Genomic DNA, 14,937 nt, shown 5'->3' with positions numbered 1-14,937 from the left:
TTGTCTTTGAAACAATACTAAACTGGTCACAAAAGTAAACAATCAATTACTATTTTTTGGGATTTTATAGACAAATGGATTTATCAATTATTTGGAAAAGTAAATGAGCTGAATTGAAAATGAAAATCTTTTTTAACTGCAGGATCCAAACTTTTGGTTTTGACTTTTTTTTAAATCTATATTTGCTGTCAGGCCTGTCAGACACTGGGACAGCCTCTCTGTTGAAATGTGTCTGGGTACTGCAGCAGTGACTTCTTTAAAATCTCTACTTAAAACATGTTTTATAAACTTGCATTTTTCGCATTACGTGGTGTTTGTGGGACGTGTCCATTTAACTCTATTAATCGATTCTTTACTGGTCAAACCTCTTTTTCATTGCAATAATTTTGTTGTTTTATTGTTTTGGTGTGTGTTTCCGTCTGTTTTCTTGTGAAGCACTTTGAACTGTTCAACTACTGATGCCTCCAGGCCAGCGAGAGGTTTTTGGATGAATCATGTGAACTTGTTTTCTGCAGCTGGATGGGGCACAGGCACATTACACATCTATAAACACACGCTTGACACACAGTCAAAAAATACAACATACAAACATGCAGAAACAAACATCTAACAAAAAGACAGAAAAGACCATGTGAAGTACTTATAGAGACAGTGTGACAATCACATGGCAAAAATAATTCCTTTATTTACTGAAAACCCACGTGCACACACAGAAATGTCTCTTACATTAAGGTGCTCTGTAGTGACGTCCATCAGCTTGCTGCAGGACTGATGCAGCCTCTGGTAGATGATTGTGTCTGCACCCTTACAGTAGAGAGAGAGCTTCCCCTCTGGACTCCGAACTGTGCACACAAGTACAAACACACACACACACATGAGAACATGCATTTTTTTTACTTTTAAGACAAGAAAACAAGGAGTGACCTCAATTATGACCCAAAAATGTCAAAACAAAACAAATAAAATGTCAAAAAAAAAACCAACACAGAATAATAGTTTGATTCGGTGGTTAAAAAAAATCTCCACTTCCACTGGAGTCTAGATGAGAAATCACACCAGTCTGTTTTCAGGGAGTTATATACCAATGACAGACATCCTCTTGCGGACATTGTTGAAATCCAGGAGGGCCAGGAGCTCGTAGCTGTGCTGCTGTCCCATTTCCACGATGGAAACGCTGTCTGGTGTTCGTGAGCGGAAGACAAAACCAAAGTTTCTGGCTGCCGTTACCAGCGCTCCCTCATCTGGAGACTGGGCCTGGTAGAACAGCTCACCTGGAGGAGCAAAGAGGTCTTTTTTTATTTGTCAGCTCCAGTTTGCGTTTGCCTTTCCCATTGATTTTTCTCTTGTTTTCTGTCCTTCATGCCACTTACTCCTTTTTTTCAGTTCCTTTTGTTGAATTAACATAATTTTTTTCAGATCAAAAAATCGCTGGAACTATACCACAAAGTTTATGCAAATGCCAACTTATGATCCACATTGTTTGATGTTGCTCTTATGCACACAACACACAACAAAATGGGTGATAAAATTGCTCACACAGAAACACTCACCTTCTTTCTTCTCCTCAGCCATGACGGTGTGGCAGAGGGCCAGCAGCCTGAAGAAGGCGTGCACCTCTGGGTTTCCCAGCTTCACCGCCTCCACCAGGGAGTGGTCGTGGAACATGAAGCGTGGATCAGCCAGAGGGTTGAAGGAGAAGTCCACCGTCTCTGTACGCTGGAGAGACAACACAGTGTCACTGTTTGCACCTCCATAGTCAAGTGCACAGTGGGCCTATTAAAGGCACAGTGGTAAGATGTTCAAACTGTGCTCCACCTGATTTCCTCCAAAGAAAAAAGTCATCTAACTTCATGTAACCCTTGTAACACGATTAACTGCTGCTAAGCACTCTTCAATTATTTTATCACAGCCTCTATCTTTAGTGGAAATACCTGTGGCGTTGGAGGGATTCAAAGAGTCGTAAAAGATAAAGGGAGACTGTTATAATCTGAAAGGAAAGCTGTACAACGAAATACAAAAATATACATTGCGGTTGTGCCTTCTAGAGTTTTTCCACTGCATGGTACTAACTCAACTTGACTCAACTCTGCTTGCTTTAAGTACCAGGTATTTCTTTTTCCACTGTAGTGCAATAATGCAGTGCACAAAGCTACTGTGACAGACACGAGCAATGGAGGATATTAAAGGGATACCAAACAGAGAAATGCCTGCACCTCCTGCACTGACCTAAGCACGGTTTTGCATGTTGCCATTCTAAAAGTATTGTACAGTAACTAACAGGAGTATAACAGGTTTCAGTGGTGACAGCGGTGTGAAGTCACTTGGCTGTCTAAAAATGGCAGCTTTGTTGAGAACATCCTGTCTTGCATACTCATGACACAGCTGTGATGATTCTCTCTGCAGTGTTTTCACCTACCTTCTGGTTTCACCTCAGTTCTCTCAGAACATTGATGAAGGTGACACCAAAGAAAGTACCAGGTATCCAGTACTCGAGTCGAGTCAAGCTGGTACCATGCAGTGGAAAAGGGCTATTTGTTCTACTGACTGGGGCACCAGAAATTTGCATCACCATAGTCCAACTCACCTCGGTAATTTCTAGTCTTTGGCCGGTGTAGTCAAAGATGTCTCCTGCAAAGAAGAAGAAGAAAGTGATGAATCAACCTCATTCAAAAATGATAAAATTAGAATACACACCAGAGGCATTTACTGTAGAATGACAATATTTATTTTTTAATGTAGCCTACTTTATGATACAAACCCAAGAAGCAAGAGGTGCAGAAACACATGGCTAACTGCTTTTATCACATTTATATTCTTTATGTACTGTATGCATCTAAAATAAGTGCACGACTTTAAGTTAAAGTGCTTTAAGTATCTTTATCAGTCTGTCAGAATATAACCACAGAGGACCCAGGAACATTCCCTGAGGAGCTCCTCGTTAAGAGCGAATGAGCCCAGATAGTGTGTTTGCAACCCTACTGAGGACCATTTAGTTTCTCTGTTGTTATATGTCTTGGTGAGGAACTGAAAGAGCCCCATTTTATCTTTTTGTATTTTAGAACCTTAAAGAACCACATATCTAATATGGTAGACTGAGCTGGAAACCACAGTCCAACATGATCAGACACTTTACAGACACCGTCAGTTTAAAAATCACAGGGCAGCGTCGTGAATCTTACCGTAGGATTTGCCGTTGATGGAGCACTTGTTGAAAGTCATGATGTTCTGAGTGAGCGTCCCTGTTTTGTCACTGAAGACATACTTGATTTGTCCCAGCTCCTCGTTCAAAGTGGTGGTCCGAGCCTCAGCGGGGGTGTCGCTGCGAGCGTAGTACATCTTCCTGTCCCAGTCGATGTAGAAGCTGTTCCCCAGTCGAATGATCTCCACACTGACAGCAGATGTGGATACAGGAGTTGATTAGAGGGAGATGCAATCTTGTTATTTATACATTTTGACGACTTTGCATTACTCTCACTTAATGTTTGATATCATTTAAATTCATCTAAAGTCTAACTCTGTCTAAATTTGGATCTAAATAGCAACTTTGCACATGTTATTACCTAACATAGAGAGAGATGGGCACCACGGTATTGAGGATGATGACGTATGACCAGAATGTGAGGAAGGCCGAGAAAGCGGCATCGTTGCCATCTTGCCTCGGCAGGAAGACTGTGAACTGTGAGCCTTCGTTCACCTCCCAGAAACAGTTTCCTATCGCCAGGATGGTGCACATGAAGGCCAGGAAACCGAAAATCTGCAGGGAGAAGACGAAGAGCCAGAGATAGTCAAAATACGGTCTGGAGTCAATATGCCAAAGACACACAAATCCACTCATACATGAGTACAGATAAGTGTGCTCCAACTAAGGTGGAAATTTTAAAGCTTTTTTGTTAATATCTTGATGGTAAAATCTATAATCTCAATGTAAGCACGGTCCCCTTATCACTAAAGGTAAAAAATAACAAATAAAACAGCTCTTTTAACACTGTCATCGACACTGGAGAACAATATACTCTAAGTAATTAATGATACATCAATAATGTTTGTAAACAGCCGTCAATTTACATATATAAGTCAAATTCTCATACTTTACAATTATCTATGTGAATATACTTCTCATTACTCAACATATAATAAATCAACATGAATCTTGACAATCTCACTGAGCAAGATCTGAAATTGTCTGATAAAAACTTTTTTAAAAACAGCATTCTTTAGGTTTTTTTTTTCAATTTATTTTTTATTTTGCATGTTGTTTTGTGAAGTTTTCCTTGGATGTTCTGTTGATAGATTAATGGTTACTGTGTGAGGCACTCTGTCGTGTTATCACTACTACCCCAGTAATCTGTTTAATCCAGATAAACGGCGATGGCTGCTGCCGCAAACTGTTAACACATCAGCAGCTCATAGTATTATTAGTTTTCAAAGCCTCAATAGTTATGCAATCAAGAAATTACCAGACAAAGGAGAGCTTAATTGATCTAACTAGGAAATAATAAACCGTAGGAAGCCCTGGAATCAGATAAAACAGACAAATACAATGGAGGGCTCACACAGAGGACGAGGACGTTCATCAGACGGTCTATACTGGTCCTCTTGAACGTGCTCTTCCCACAGTTCTGCATTAGCTTTGTCTCTGGACCTGCAAGAGAAACAGAAACAAGTAAGGCCTCAAATGATGTCCTCTAGATACAGGAAGTCAAAAAAAAAAAAAAATCTCCATGTCCATGAAACCTCCTCCCCACCTCCAAACAGCACCAGTCCAAAGCACCACTCGGTGTTCCTCAGGGTGCAGCCTCGCAGCAGGATCTTCTCGTTGTCCAGCGGGTATTTCTGACCGGCGTACGTCAGCGTTCCCATGAAGCGGTCGAGCCGGTTGTTGGGGGGTTCACAGCGCACCTCGCCTTGAGGGAAAGAGAGGTGGTGAAGTAGCTTTGAGATGGCTCACATGATAACAAAGACACTATCAAAATTCACATGCATAGAATTTTTGCAATTATTGCATTTTTTTTTTTTTTTTTGCATTTTTACCATTGAAATCTGCCAGTTTTTCAATATCGTCTCCAAGGTCTCCAGTCACTGGCAGGGCCTGCTTCACCTTCAGGTTAGTTTCTCTGAAGAAGAGGAGGAGAGACAAAGAGGAGGAGGAAGAAAGGGGAGGTTGATATTGTACAGATCAAGAGAAGATGGAAGAGAAATTGATGAATGATGAGGACGAGTAAGTGGAAGAAAGGGTGAAGAAAAGCAGAGACAGAATACAACAAAGTGAGCAGGGCAAAAGTGAGAGATGAAGACCAACAATATAAAGACCTGCTGTTGCACTGTTTCTGTGTTCAACAAGCGCACAAGTTGCATTTTAAACACAAAGAACAGACTAACCCGTCCAGCTCGGCTGTCTCGATGTAGACCAGGTTGAGTGGTTCACTGCTGGAGAGCAGCAGCAGGTCGGCCTGAAGTGACACAGGAATTTATCACTGAAATCCTATTCTTATTCAACTTGCTACTGGAACTATTTGGAACAGTGTAAAACATACACTGATAATCTATGATCAGTAACAAGCAAAAACACAAAGGCAGTGAGTTCCGCCGATGAAAACACAACATTCCTCATTTAAGTTTCCATCAAAGAATCCCTGCAGTGATTTATTGTAACTTAACACCAATTAAAAACTTAGCTTCTGCTTTGTGGGCTTTCTGTTTTGACAAAGGAAGAACAGAGGACATTTTTTGATGCAACACTTTTAATTTTCAAGGTCTTTGTTTAGTTTAAACAAAATGCAAATAAAATACATGTAACTATAGGTGAAATCTGTTGGGGAACAGAGAGGAAACTGGAATATTTTCAATTCACTCACAGTGACGAACTGGTTGTTTTCCAGCTTGATGATGTCTCCCACCTGGACGTCCATCCATTTCTCGCTGCGTAGTCTGAGAACAGGAAACAGGCTGGTAAGTGAATGTTTGGACAAAAACTGTCCGAGGGACCATAAAAAAGCTCCGAACCCCAAGGTCATTCTAATATTAGTCACTTTCCTTCACCGCGTATTCCTGCCAGTTTCCTGTATTATCTGTCTCTGTGCCTGAGTCTGCCAGAAAAAACGAGACGTTTTAAAAGCTGGCTGACACACAAATATTCGTTCGAGTTCATGCTGCTAATTCAGATATGAGCAGTAGACACTGTTCACTTTATCCTCTTTTAAGTAAAAAACTATGGGTATTTTCACATTTGTCAAAAACTCTTCACTTGAAAAGAAAACTGAAGAATCTCCTTATAAAGAAAATATTTTGGTGCTCAGGCAAAATTCACGTTTTTTTCTGTTATTTTATCTGATGAAGGTCTGAGGACCGAAACGTTGTGATAATAGAAATGATCATATTTGGATTTAATGCTCCTGCACATGGAGTAAGCTACAGAGCACTTTAATAATGGATAGTCTTGTGTTTTAACTGATGAGGCTTTTTCTCACTGGATCAATGGCTGAGTTTTAATCTTGGCATTTTGTATGTTTTGAATTATTTTTATTGCAATTTTGTCATTTTTATTGTTTTTTGTAAATTCTTTTTAGACTTTCTGTTCATGACTTGTTTGTATCATGTTTTTTTAAAATTTACATTCAGGTCTCTCTTGAAAATGAGATTTCCACCTCAAAGGGAATAAATAAAATGAATAAATAAAGGTAAATTAAAGTAAATAAATTAAGTGAGATCAAATGATGAACAGGAAGCATTATTCTTTGGTTTTCTTCCACTTCTTTTTGGGTGAAATTTCAGTTGAGGAAAATATTTTTTTTTTTACTGTTGGTGAGTCAGGTGAGAATTTTGACTTCTGATCACTATGATAATTTGTTTTTCACATTTTTCTGAATAAATGATTAATTTAAAATTTAATCTAACATTAGCCAACAGAGCCATCAAATGAAACCTTATCGATCGATTTAAAGATGAATTTCTAATAATAATTCTCACTTTGGAGATAAAAGCTGCTTCATTCAATGTTAAAAAACTGGATTTAATTCAGGTTTTAGTTTTGGGACCAACACCTGTGGGAAACCGTTTGTTTTCCAGGTCCAACACATGATAAATCGGTCACTCATCTCATATTTAACAAAAGCAAATGTCTGGTCAATGGGAAGAAAACAGCTGCTTCCTATGGTGCCCTAAATAGAGGGCACGAAGCTGCTTCCAAACAACCAGCAAGAGTGCAATCAGGAGGAAGGACATACAAGGAAATACTGTGATCAGGGCAACAACAAACATTTGTTAAAAATACAGTGGGTGCTTTCAGAGGAAATCAAATCCCAAACGTTGGTAATGTCAGGATCTTACTGTACAACCAGAGTTGTACATGTGTTTTTCATATGTATTGTCCTTGTCGTTCTATATTTGAACAGAAACACCAAAAGAAATAATTGATTGATTAATTGGTTGATCGTAGCTTGTAAATTTTTAAACTCCAACTTCTTCTCTCTTTAATATCACTTACAATATATTTACATTTACATTTTCCCTTTTGGCAATCTAAGGAGAAATTTATGTTCTACAAAGCAACACAAATTCCTCATGGAGGGGGTTGAGGGTATTAGTTATTTATCCTTTGAAAGACCTTCACTTAGGGAGGTAGACTAAATAAAATTACACCTCTCCCCTTTGTATGACTTTCAGTTCTTCTGGATAGGCTCACATGACCTTTAATAAGGGCTACACAATTACTTGATATATAACTGAAATTGCAATATGGCCAAGTGCAATATCCAAATCGCAGGAGCTGCAATTTTGTTGATAAAGGTAAAATGTGTCACACTATTGTTGTTCATTGTTAGCGCCTTAAGTGCCATGGTGCAACAAAGATGTCCCAGCCTACATATCATGTTCTCCAGACGTAAGGGGACATGCTTGTTTGGTACAAGCCCCAACAAAAATTTAATCATTATCATTTTCAAACATTTTCAGTGAAAATAAAATGTAAAAACAAGCATTCCAACTGAAATCATGACTCAGGTCACAATCACAAAATCTGCTAAAATAATCGCGATGATTTTTTCTACCTTTAATGTATATTTTTATTGTACATTCCCGTATTTTGACTCATCTGTTTACTCCCTGTGTGCTCTCTAAGCTAAACTCTCTCTATAGCGACAGGAAGCAGCTGCAGGACGGTGGCGAGTGTTTGTTTTATATCCTGTTGACCTGACTATCAGCTATCTGAAATATTCAAGGTATTTGTACATGGAATCTGAAGGATGCAGTATATATGCTTTATTCCACTTTTACAGTTAAATCAGCAAATACTACTACATACTATGACTACACCAGGACTTTTTCAAGGATTCTTTGTGATAAAGATAAAGACGGCTCCCTGAGGAACACTCACCTGCACAAAGGACCCCAACTGTGTCTCTACACATACATAAAAACCTGTATGTAGCTACCTGCAACTTTATATGTGAGCACATGATTCACAGCACATGAACAAACTTGTATGTATAGATACAAACTTACTTTCTATCAATAAGGACTTGAGCTTTTCTGTTGTTGACTTGATTGTCGCTCCTGTGACGGTTCTAGAAAGAAGACACACAAAGACAAAGACAGCACTGAGCCATAAGAAATCATCGGAAACTCAGTTTGGCTTGTGGTATCTTTTTCTGTTGAGATACTGAGATGCCAATGCATGGGAGAAGATGCTGGAGAGATATTCAGCTGAATCACACCTTTGACCTTTTTAGAAACCTCGACAAGCCTCCTTCCACTGATGAGCCTCTACCATGAGGACGCCTCTTTTGTCATGTTTTATTTTTGACTTTTGTTAAGTTACTGATCACAATCACTGTTGACAACTTTGTGCGAGCAATTTTAAAATTTTTAGGGGTTTTAAACAGACTTATCCACTGCTTCATCCTCATATTTACACACAGTGAATTTACTATTTTAATCATTAACATTGCTCAGGTCAGATATCAGAAAGCTTTGCTCAGAACATGAAGTCTCAAACTTCTTTCTGTCCACAAGCCAAAAAGCTGAAGTCTAGATTTATGCCCCTGTCGAGTAAAAACGCAGGAAGGTCAGATTACATTCAGTATAAAAGACAGTTAAAAATTAAAAAGGAAATGAACTTGTTATTTCTGTGTCAAGCTCAGATGGGACTCAGATGTTTGGGTTTCATCCTGGCAGGTCAACAAGTTCACGTTTTCACCTAAAAACACCCAGTGAAGTGATTTCTACAAAATCTAATCAGCCTCGGGTAAAAGGAACAAAAATTTCAGTTGCCATTTTAATTTATGACACCAACAATTAGGTTCCCAACTTTTCTCACTTGCATCCTTAAGTCAACATGCAGCCTATTCTCATCGGATACATAACAAGTTGTGACCAGTTCCACTAAAGAGAGATTTTCTTCCCCTGTTTTTGTTGGTTTGTTTTTAGAATTATGAATAAAAAAGTAAAATTATTCCCCAATTTACAAAGAAGAGAGCAAAGGTTAGAAGGAAGTCTCACATTATTAGCATAACTTTGTGTAGCATAAATGTTTTTGACCTCTGCCAAGGAGGTTTTCACCTGTGTGTGTTTGTTATCTGCAGGATTATCAAAAATGAGAGAAATGATTTGCACCAAAGGGATGAAGCAGGAGCCAGGGAAGGGGCCATTACATTTTGACGCCAATCCGGTTAAATGAGAATTCTTTATCACTTTCCTAAACAGTGTAAGAAAGATTACGACATTTTTCACCATTTTTGCCAGTTTTTCAGGAAATAATGTTTGGATCTTGATGTAAAAAAATCCGACATATTTATGGTGTTGAGATCTATGAGTCTCTATATCTTGGTGCAGATCTGACATACATGAAAAGGATGGATGTGTGCGCTCTATTGAGTGCCACTCTACTTTTTCCTGTTTCAATCTTCTGTTAATCATCTTGTGGCCCCTCAGAGTTATCTTATCTTGGCTCCAGGTTTGGAGCCACATACGTGAATAATTATTGCTCCCTAATCAACGAAAGATTAGGCTTGACGCAAAATCTTAAAAAAGGAAAATTATCTTAAAATTTAAGATGCAGGAAAATAAAATGACTGAATATAAAATGAAATGATCCCATCATTATTATACCATAAACACTATTTTTCCAGTCTGTGATTGTTCAGATCAAGCTTGAACCCTGGGACCTCACTTAAGGAACATATGGATACTGGTGAGGAGGTCCGTTCAAGGCCACCGCTGCTTAACAAAAAGACTCTTGTTCTCCTCCTCGAGCTAATGTTTAACCCATTACATCAGTTATTTCCTCTTCGTGGTTTGGCATTAGCTTTTTGGGTGCCACTCTCTCTCACACACACAGACACACACACACACACACACACACACTTGTTTGGTTGACAGCCGAAACGAAAACTCATTTTCCTTTCATTGTTTTAGAGGTACATTTTGTTCTGTCTCGGTTCTCGTGAAATGATCAAAGTTAAAAAAACAGTTTGTCCATTAACAAAAAAAAAAAATCTTTTTCCTGTCCAACCTCCACTGAAGGTCAGCTGTGACAGGTCAGCTGTGACATACAGCGCTGGGGGTGTTCGTCTGGAAAAGAGGGGAATTTTTCTTATTGCTTCATCAACCTTAACTCCCAGTCGGCCTTCGTTTATGTCACAACATTTTCAAACATCTGGCTGACAATGTGTTGAGTAATATTTTTAAAGGAACCTGTTCCTTGACAAACGAAGTGAATGTAGTGTGTGATAGAATGCTAATTAACAAATTTAGCTAAAATCGCTTCTTGAAATAATGGAAACAACGTTGCGCAGACTGACAAATGCTTGTGCTAACAAATGTTACGTTTGACTGCTACACGCAACAAGTTTACTGACAATGAGATCACAAGTCTAAGCGCGAGACCGCTGATGACAGTGAAACTGCTTTTCCCACGGTCAAAGAGGAAACAGAGATTAGCAACCTGCCATTCTGCCTGTTTCTAAAAGAGTTGGGTCTATATATCGTTCTGAAGACATCTCAAACTGTTATCAGTGCACTTCATCTATGATTTAATGCAAATCCTGGTGCTTGAATAACCTCCAGAACAACTTGGCTTGTGGATGAATTTCCGGCTTGTGAGAAATTTTCAGTCAGCTGTCTTGGAGTCTGAGCAGTTGCACGGTCTGATTTCCTTCACGGTTGCTATTAAGAGATGTGTTTCAAACTGATGTGAGCTTGATTTAATATTACTGGAGTAATATTTTACATGTTGTGGATAAAGCTGTAACCTTGAGAGGGCTGTGATATTCAGTAAAACAGAACTTCTGCATAAAAAGTCCTCATCTTCCAGCCATATCTTATAATATCATAATCTTATTTTCCATTCATTGAAGAATTATGTGGAATAATGCTGTAAATCATTATTGAGGACGCAGCCATCTTGTTTGCTTGTGCTGTTCTGTATGTATTTCGTGTTATGTGCCTTCTTAAAGCAAGTCTTACTGGTCAATTGATCAATACAGGTTATAAAAAAATGTCCAGCTTTACTCAGGATGTAAAGTCTGCAGTGAAACCTGCTTCCACAGGCTTTAGGGAGTGAATCACCATCAGGCTGGAAGTTAAAACAATCTGGTGCATTTCATGATTTTTCAGAATGTGCATTTGATGAAGATCTACAGTATCATCCAGATCTAAAAATTCCAAGTGTTTTCTGTGAATAAAATAAACTAATGAGAGGATCATTAGGCGTTGCTGGAGCTAAGGGGTCTCTAAGTGCTTCCTGGTTTGTTTCCTGTACTAATAACCTGTAAAATCAAAGGAGAAGAATTTGTTTAAGGTGAAATTCTGGACAAAACATTTTTTCAAATGTGCTTACAATATCATCAGTGGCATCCTTGGCAGCAGTGACTGACAGCACGAGGACCAGAGGCACAACAGTAGTGAACCAGGACAGGGAGGATATTTGAGGAATCACCTGAAGAACACAGAGAGAGAGAGAGAGAGAGAGAGAAAACACTGTCCTTAGTTCACTCTACTCTAAGTTTATTTTTTGCATATAGCAAAAAGTGAAAAAAAGCAGAGGGGAACTCCAAGCTGTGTATGAGGGAGACAGAAAGTCTCCCACACTTGAGCCAAAACAGAAGTAGACAAAGAAAAAAGACACATGGCAACAGAAGTTGAATGACACATAGAGTCAAGTAAAACAGCACACAGTCAACATGTGCACAATTGTACAACAGGAAATTCAATGTAAATAGCCCTGAACGGAAAGACATACGAGGAAAGTGGTGAGCTGTGGGTGTATCCTCAAAGACAATAAGAGAAGTGCTTCTGCATGTTAGTGTGTGCATTATGTTAATTAAGGAAAACTTAAACTGGAAGACAGATATACATACTCTTTTAAAAGTGGTTCTAATATTCTAATATAGTTTAAATTACATAATTAAATGAATGAACTAGTTTTGAGGAGGACAACAAAACATGTTTAACAATACTGCACTGCAGAAAACTGCGAAGGGAAAATATCTTATCCACTTCGAAAGGTTTAGACTCTGATACATAAATAGGCAAAATCGATATATATATATATATATATATATATATATATATATATATATATATATATATATATATATATATATATATATATATATATTTTTTTTTTTTTTTTCAATTAAAATATTTAAAAAATGTTGTATATCATTCATTGAAAACTGCTGCAGTGCTCCAGTTCCTCCTTGTCTGTCACCAGAGAAGCCACTGCAGACAAACTCTGTGCTGCAATGTGACTGTTTTGGACATGATGAGGCAATTTCCTGCAATGGATATTACACTTCCGTAATCTCCTTGTACTTGATTCGTCCATATCCTTCTCAGTTAGCACACAGCTTCACTGTGAGAACAGCAGACTTGTCATGTTGAGTTGCTTGTACGTGTTCTCACAACTTTTTTTGACAGTGCCATGTGTTCCCCAGAGAAATTAGAAATTGCTTAATTTCAACTTCAACCAAATATGGTCTGTGTGGTTTTCTTTGTTAAAAAGAAAAAGTTTAAAAAAAGAAAGAAAAGAAAAATCTTGCATTTAGCCCTGTGAATGTTGCAACTGATCTGGGTCCTGTTTGTGATTTTTAATTCATGGTATTATTAAGAATTATTGTTACATGCGTCTGGAAAGTATTAACAAAAACAGATATAAATGTCAATACATTCATGTACTTAAGTAATAATTTAAAATGTATTAGGTCTGGTGTGACCACGATCACAAACATATTAAATTGTATTCTATGTCCTGGATTACTGGTATTTTTTTATTTTAAAAGACTTAAATGATAAACCAATTATCTGGCAATTAATTAACTGATAAATCACCTGGGGAAATAATGAAACTACACGTATAATGGGGGTCAACAGGGGCCCAACGACTAAGCTCTTCCCCAGAGATTGATCCTGCCATGTCCCTCTTCATTGCCAAACACATAATAATAACATAATAACATTCTTTTGCACTCTTTTCCTTGGTCAAACATTCAAGTCTAATTTACGAGACATTTCAAGGGTTTGCATGAAATTTGCTTGACAGTTGGGTGGAGCTGTTGCCTGGACGTGCCTGTGATGTGTGCGTTTGTTTCCCTCACCTGAAGCACCAGCAGAAAAAGGAAGTAGGCGTTCGCGATCCTCTGGAATTGCTCGAACAGGTTGAGAGGTAGGAAGCTGAAGAGGTTGTACTTGGAGGTCTTGATGGCGTTTGTCTGGACAAGGTGTAAGAGGAGGGAGAAGGGCGGAGGGGTAGGGTTATTGTTGCAGCACAACAGCTTTCAAGAGATTTTTTGGCCTTTTTGGGATTGAATATACTCAAGAATTTTTAAAATATATATATTTCAAACTTTATGGTTCAGTGTGAAACTCAAACGTATGTATTGTTCTCCTTTAATTTTAGAAGAACATACAAGTTAGGTTGTGGTTTCTTGTGTGTTGGTTAACATGCAGAAAATAAATCAACAGGAAACAAAAGATTGTGATTATGAGATTAGACCAAGACAGCAGAAATGTTTTATGACGTACTCTGAGGTGTGTCTCTGTAATCTCTTGTCCTTGCTGTCCCTGAAAATGTCTTATAATAAATGTTTCAGTTTAATGGGTTAATAAATGGTTAAAAGGGAAAACAGGAGAGTTCATTCAGAGGAAACAGACACTTCAACCTCTCCCTGACAAAGACGACTCAGTAACTGCGTTCTGTGAAGCACTACGATCAGTACTTGACAAATATGTCCCTTTATGAACTAAATATTTTTCTTAAGTTTTCTCAAAGACAAAGAGGCAGAAAAAAGATTTTTTTTTTCTTTTACTTTTGTTGTCACTTCTTCAAGGTAACCAAAAACAATGACATTATGTTAGCTTGTGATGACCTTTAACCTAGCACACACAGGAGCTTGCCGTTATTAGTTTGATGACAGCTACATGAAAGCTTGATGGTCCCTTTACACAGACCTATTGTATTGTTTAATAATATGAATAATATAGTTTGTAATTAAGTAATAAAACATTCAACATTCAAATTCTGTGACTGTGTAGAAATTCAAGCAGTACATTGGTGTATGTGCTGTGTACACAGTGTAATACTTGTGAGTACTGTATACTGACTGAAGTCTGTATACATAAATCATAAGTCAGTCTGCCGCCACTGGCTAAAATGCAGAGCCTCTCTATAACTTTGAATCATCAGTTAGGACTTTTTTTTTTTTTTTTAACTGAAAAATTCTTTCTTTATCCTGACAAGAAGAAAACTCTAACTTGGTAAAAAGATAAAAACCTAGTGGGGTATGCTAGTTTGTCACTAGAACTATGACACATGCTAGCTGTGCCACTTAGAAGTCAACAAAACAATGATTGAAATTATGTAAGATTTGATTTTTTTTTTTTTTTTTTTTCAAGCTGATCATGGGTTAACTGGCCTATGGAAGTTAGACAGTGCTGCAACTG

At 38.1% G+C, this 14,937-nt stretch overlaps 1 protein-coding gene across 1 annotated transcript in view; it reads right to left on the bottom strand.

Annotated features, from left to right (window-relative positions):
- atp8b5a (ATPase phospholipid transporting 8B5a) overlaps window positions 1-14,937 on the bottom strand; it is a 43,578-nt gene that overhangs the window by 10,729 nt on the left and 17,912 nt on the right. The window contains exons 4-17 of the mRNA XM_071483798.1: window positions 13,593-13,706; window positions 11,834-11,932; window positions 8,500-8,561; window positions 5,856-5,928; window positions 5,380-5,450; window positions 5,032-5,114; window positions 4,746-4,904; window positions 4,554-4,642; window positions 3,561-3,754; window positions 3,180-3,388; window positions 2,585-2,628; window positions 1,551-1,716; window positions 1,083-1,271; window positions 727-842 (exon numbers count right to left, since the gene is read on the bottom strand). Of these exons, the coding sequence (XP_071339899.1) occupies window positions 727-842; window positions 1,083-1,271; window positions 1,551-1,716; window positions 2,585-2,628; window positions 3,180-3,388; window positions 3,561-3,754; window positions 4,554-4,642; window positions 4,746-4,904; window positions 5,032-5,114; window positions 5,380-5,450; window positions 5,856-5,928; window positions 8,500-8,561; window positions 11,834-11,932; window positions 13,593-13,706 (1,668 nt within the window). The remainder of the gene's footprint in view (window positions 1-726; window positions 843-1,082; window positions 1,272-1,550; window positions 1,717-2,584; window positions 2,629-3,179; window positions 3,389-3,560; window positions 3,755-4,553; window positions 4,643-4,745; window positions 4,905-5,031; window positions 5,115-5,379; window positions 5,451-5,855; window positions 5,929-8,499; window positions 8,562-11,833; window positions 11,933-13,592; window positions 13,707-14,937) is intronic.

Source organism: Trachinotus anak, unplaced genomic scaffold (genome assembly GCF_046630095.1).
Source record: "Trachinotus anak isolate AG129_WGS33_773 ecotype Australia unplaced genomic scaffold, CSIRO_AGI_Tana_v1 ptg000008l, whole genome shotgun sequence".
Classification (NCBI taxonomy): domain Eukaryota; kingdom Metazoa; phylum Chordata; class Actinopteri; order Carangiformes; family Carangidae; genus Trachinotus; species Trachinotus anak.
The sequence above is the reverse complement of the archived record's forward strand: the minus strand, read 5'-3'. Positions and strand labels throughout refer to the sequence as shown.